This window comes from Cololabis saira, chromosome 11, assembly GCF_033807715.1.
Source record: "Cololabis saira isolate AMF1-May2022 chromosome 11, fColSai1.1, whole genome shotgun sequence".
NCBI lineage: Eukaryota > Metazoa > Chordata > Actinopteri > Beloniformes > Belonidae > Cololabis > Cololabis saira.
In genome coordinates this window covers 2610335-2615153 of record NC_084597.1, presented here as the reverse complement: position 1 = coordinate 2615153, position 4819 = coordinate 2610335, and the positions used below count along the sequence as shown (strand labels likewise).

Here is a 4819-nt window from a genome sequence, read left to right as displayed (position 1 = left end):
TTCCTTCATCCTGCTCTCTCCTTCCTTCCTTCCTTCCTTCCTTCCTTCCTTCCTTCCTTCCTTCCTCTCTTTTCCTCCCTTCCTTCCTTCCTTCCTTCCTTCCCTTCCTTCCTTCCTTCCTTCTTTTCTCACTTCCTTCTTCTTCATTCTTCCTTCCTTCCTTCCTTCCTTCTTCCTTCTTTTCTCCCTTCCTTCTTTCCTTCCTTCATTTCTCCCCTTCCTTCCTTCCTTCTTTTCTTTCCTTCTTTTCTCCCTTCCTTCCTTCCTTCTTTTCATTTTCCTTCCTTCCTTCTCTTTCTCCCTTCCTTCCTTTCATTCTCCTTCTTCCTTCCTTCCTTCCTTCCTTCCTTCCTTCCTTCTTCCTTCCTTCCTTCCTTCCTTCTTTTATTCTTAAAAGGCCTAAATGAAATAGAGTAACGAGGCTGTTTTAAAATGTAATGAGTAAAAAGTAAAAAGTCTGAAAAATAATGACTCCAGTGAAGTATAGATAACCAAAATTTCTACTTAAGGTAAGGTAACTAAGTATTTGTACTTCGTTACTTGAGAACCTCTGGTCATGTAAACACCAAACGGAATATCCTCATCAAACGGAACAGGAATGCGTTTTCTGCACATGCTCTTTTCACAAGGAATCCTGGTCTTTTGAGTCCAGGAAGTTCTTCTAAAACACGGAGAAACCAAGACCAGGCTCACACTTGTGGAGTGAGCAGGAAACAAATTATTTCATAAATGTAATAATAATAATAATTACAATTTATATAGCGCTTTTCACCTGAAACGACAGATCTCAGAGCGCTTTACAGAGAAGACTAAAAACAAGACTAAGAAACTAAGACAAGACCTAGCTACTAAGTAAGATAAAAAAGTTGTGGGTAGCAAAAAGATTAAAAAAAAAAAAAAAAAAAAATTGAATAAAAGGAACCAATGTAATGAAGGATATGAACATTTCTGCATTTGTAGACGTAGAAAGTACCGGGATAGAAGATTTACAAGAAGGAGAGAGAAAAGTTGGTCGAAGCATTTGTTTTGAATTTGGATACAGGAAGAAGAAGCAGAAATGACGTAATTTGTGTCATGATGTCCTGATTAATTACCATGTAAACCGAATATTCTGAATGTTTCAGTAACCTGAATATTGGCAATAACCCGGTTACACGGCCATGTAAACACCAATAACCCCTTTGAATAACCAGAATTTGCTCATATTGGGATTTTTAAAAACCCGAATATGAGCCCTGGGGTACTCCTTTTAAAACCTGAAGCAGCATTTGTTTTGAATTTGGATACAGGAAGAAGAAGCAGAAATGACGGGAATTGCGTCATCACGTTCTCCGTGCGTCGCTGGTTTGATCCAGATATCCTGAATGATTAATCACCATGTAAACGGAATATTCCCAATGTTCAGTAACGGAATATTAGCAATAACCAGAATTTTGACTGCATGTAAACGTAGTCTGTGAGCACAGGAGTAGATAAATAAAACACTTATTTCCTTCTGTTGGCCCATCACCAGCAGCTCCAACAGAGCAGCAGCATCAACAGATATTACCGGTTACGGTGAAGGGATAAAAAGGTCAGACTTACTGTTAAGCATTGCATTATCTCCGGGCGCTGTGTCTCGGTGGCACCATGGTCTGACAGCTCAGCTCTGAAATGTAGACAAAGGAATCACGAGCTGAAACTGTGCCTTTGGAGCACATTTTCTCCGAGAAACAAAAATAAAGTCCTAGAATAGTTGGGAAAGTCCATAAAAGTGGCCCGAGATCAATATCAGTAAACAGTGACGGAGCAGTTATAGCAACAGTTGTGACGGCCGGCAGCAACACTTGAGAGGGAGAGAAGAAGAAAGAAGGAACGACTCCCGAAAAACCAGAAAGCAGAAACCAGAAAACAGAAGCAGCCGGCGGCCACATGAAGAGAAGTGGGAGAATCCTGTAAAAAACTGCCCCGGAGAGACGGACGGGAGTAAGAAACGAGGGAGAGGGAGGGAAGGAGGGAGGGAGGGAGGGAGGGAGGGAGGGAGGGAGGGAGGGAGGGAGGGCAGGCTTGAGAAGAGAAAAGGAACTCCTCTCTCACTCTATTATCTGTCCGTCATCGGTTCTCCTGGGAGGTTGCTATGGTTACGGGGACTCACGCCTCGCTGTCCTTTTAACTATTGATAATAAAGGGCAGCATTCAGCCTCTCTCTCTCTTTCTCTCCCTCTCTTTCTCTTTCTCTCTGTCTTTTCTGTGTCTCTCTTTATAAACCTCCATCCGAAAAACATCAACCACTTCAAAAAAACATACTTTTCCCTCCGAGTCGTCCTCCCTCCTCCCTCCTTCTTTCCCTCCGTCCCCCTCACTTCCCTCTCCATCATTCCCACCGACCACGTCCACCGTCCTTTTATTAATTTATTTTTTATTTTTATTAGTTTTTTGCACACAATAAAAGTAACATTTGCAATCAGAATAGTAAAAACTAAGTAGAGGGTCAAACAGCCAACAGGCTCATGCAGCGGATCCTCCCTTCATTTAGGAAGTAAAACAGTAAATACAAACTGGACAAAATTCCCAGGATATTTTGAAGTGCCACGGGACTACTGCCGGAATGATTGCAGGGCTAATTTGCACCAATGATGGTCAAGGACTCAATACAGAGTCCAATGACACCACCCATGACTCTCTATGTCAAACCATTCAAAAGTATTGGACTATAACAATATCGGCCAATCAGAAGAAGGGGCGGGGCCTAATTTGCACCAATGATGGTCAAGGACTCAATACAGAGTCCAATGACACCACCCATGGACTCTCTATGTCAAACCATTCAAAATATATTGGACTATTACATTACATTACCAGCTTCAGCATTCATTTCATTCATTCATTACCACCTTCAGCATTCATTCATTCATTACCAGCTTCAGCATTCATTCATTAATTCATTCATTCATTACCAGCTTAATTCATTTATTAATTCATTCATTACCAGCTTCAGCATTCATTCATTCATTCATTACCAGCTTCAGCATTAATTAATAAATTAATTCATTCATTCATTCATCATTACCAGCTTCAGCATTAATTAATAAATTAATTCATTCATTCATTCATTACATTACAGCTTCAGCATTCATTCATTCATTCATTCATTCATTCATTACCAGCTTCAGCATTCATTCATTAATTACCAGCTTCAGCATTCATTCATTCATTCATTCATTCATTCATTACCAGCTTCAGCATTCATTCATTCATTCATTCATTCCTTCATTCATTTATTACCAGCTTCAGCATCCAGCATCATTCATTCATTCATATGTATGTATGTATGTATGTATTCATGTATTTACTGTGGTGGTATTTACTGTGTATTCACTGGGGGTTCCCCGGAACCATCAGATTGCAGGACTGGGGGTCGGCTAAGGTCGAAGCTCAGGGATCATATTTCAGTCATGTGACCAGTTCTGAAGCTCAGGGATCATATTTCAGTCATGTGACCAGTTCTGAAGCTCAGGGATCATATTTCAGTCATGTGACCAGTTCTGAGCTCAGGGATCATATTTCAGTCATGTGACCAGTTCTGAAGCTCAGGGATCATATTTCAGTCATGTGACCATTTCTGAGCTCAGGGATCAATATTTCAGTCATGTGACCAGTTCTGAAGCTCAGGGATCATATTTCAGTCATGTGACCAGTTCTGGCTGAATGAGTCAGCAGCTTTCAGTTTGGCTGTGAGAGAAACCCAGATTTTTGTGACAAGTTCTCAAAAGAACTCAGATTTGTGAGTAAAACCGTAGCTCCTAGGCAGAAAAATAAAGATATCGTGAGAGACACAGAACCCGGCCGATTCTGACAATCTTATTTTTATTCAGATATTTCTTAAAATGTCTGAGTAACGGCAGTTCGAAAAACAAAGTGAGATTTTTTTTGAAGAAAAGTTTTTTTACATTGCAGTGAGACCGACGCAGGAATTCCGCCTGGCAGTTAGCCCAGCCGTTTAAATTTTTTGCATACCCCGCCGGTCAAATTCACATTTTATGAATCCCAACACGTATGTCTACATTCTGACCAAAAATTATCTGTCTACCTTTTACGGTTTGGCCGTGAGCTCGAGTTACAAATAAAAAATCATGTTTTTTTTTCAGTCTAACTACACTCTAGCAACTGACTCCCGCACTCTAGATTTGACAAAAAAAGTGATTTCCAGTCCTCGCTTTGAGGGCTCATATCTTGAAAAGTGTACATTTTAGGAAAAAACAGTTTCAGGTTTGGAGAGAGAAGAGAAGTTTTCCTCCGTTTTGAATTTTTGAATGACGTTTCTACGTGCAAGTATGAGAAGGATACGTGACTCAGAAAACAGGTGAATTTTGTCCTTTTTCTCGACATTTTCCCATCCGCTTTGAATGGAGCCATAGGAATACATGGGGGAAAATGGATCTCCCCATTAGTTTGGAAATTTGGAAATGTTTTTGCACTTCGTGCAAAAACTATTTGTGCCATCGCTCTGAAAATCCACAGGACTGTAGTTAAATTCAGGGGCCTACAACTTTCTAATTGGTTCAGAATTTTTCGAGTGAACGGAGTGCGAGTGGTGAGGCCCCAAACTTCTCGCAATGCGTTCCGGATGGGGCAAAAAGCGCACGTTTGTGCACGTTGCGCAAAAACGTGCACGCCAATTGCTAATAAAAGTCATACCACTCGATTCCCGCTTAAGGCGCACATGTCTACGTTTTTACTTTTCGCGTTTTCTCAAAGCTGCGGGACTAGTTACGCGCCAAAGTTTTTACGGAAGAATATGGAATAAATAAGCCTGAGCAATATTAAGAGTGCCTCGTGC

General features: G+C 40.8%; 1 protein-coding gene across 1 annotated transcript in view; it reads right to left on the bottom strand.

The window, feature by feature from the left end:
- rgs3a (regulator of G protein signaling 3a) overlaps positions 1-1950 on the bottom strand; it is a 265109-nt gene extending 263159 nt beyond the window's left edge. Inside the window, exon 1 of the mRNA XM_061733623.1 lies at positions 1585-1950. Within this exon, the coding sequence (XP_061589607.1) occupies positions 1585-1599 (15 nt within the window). The 5' untranslated portion in view covers positions 1600-1950. The remainder of the gene's footprint in view (positions 1-1584) is intronic.
- Between the last annotated feature and the right edge of the window lie 2869 nt (positions 1951-4819).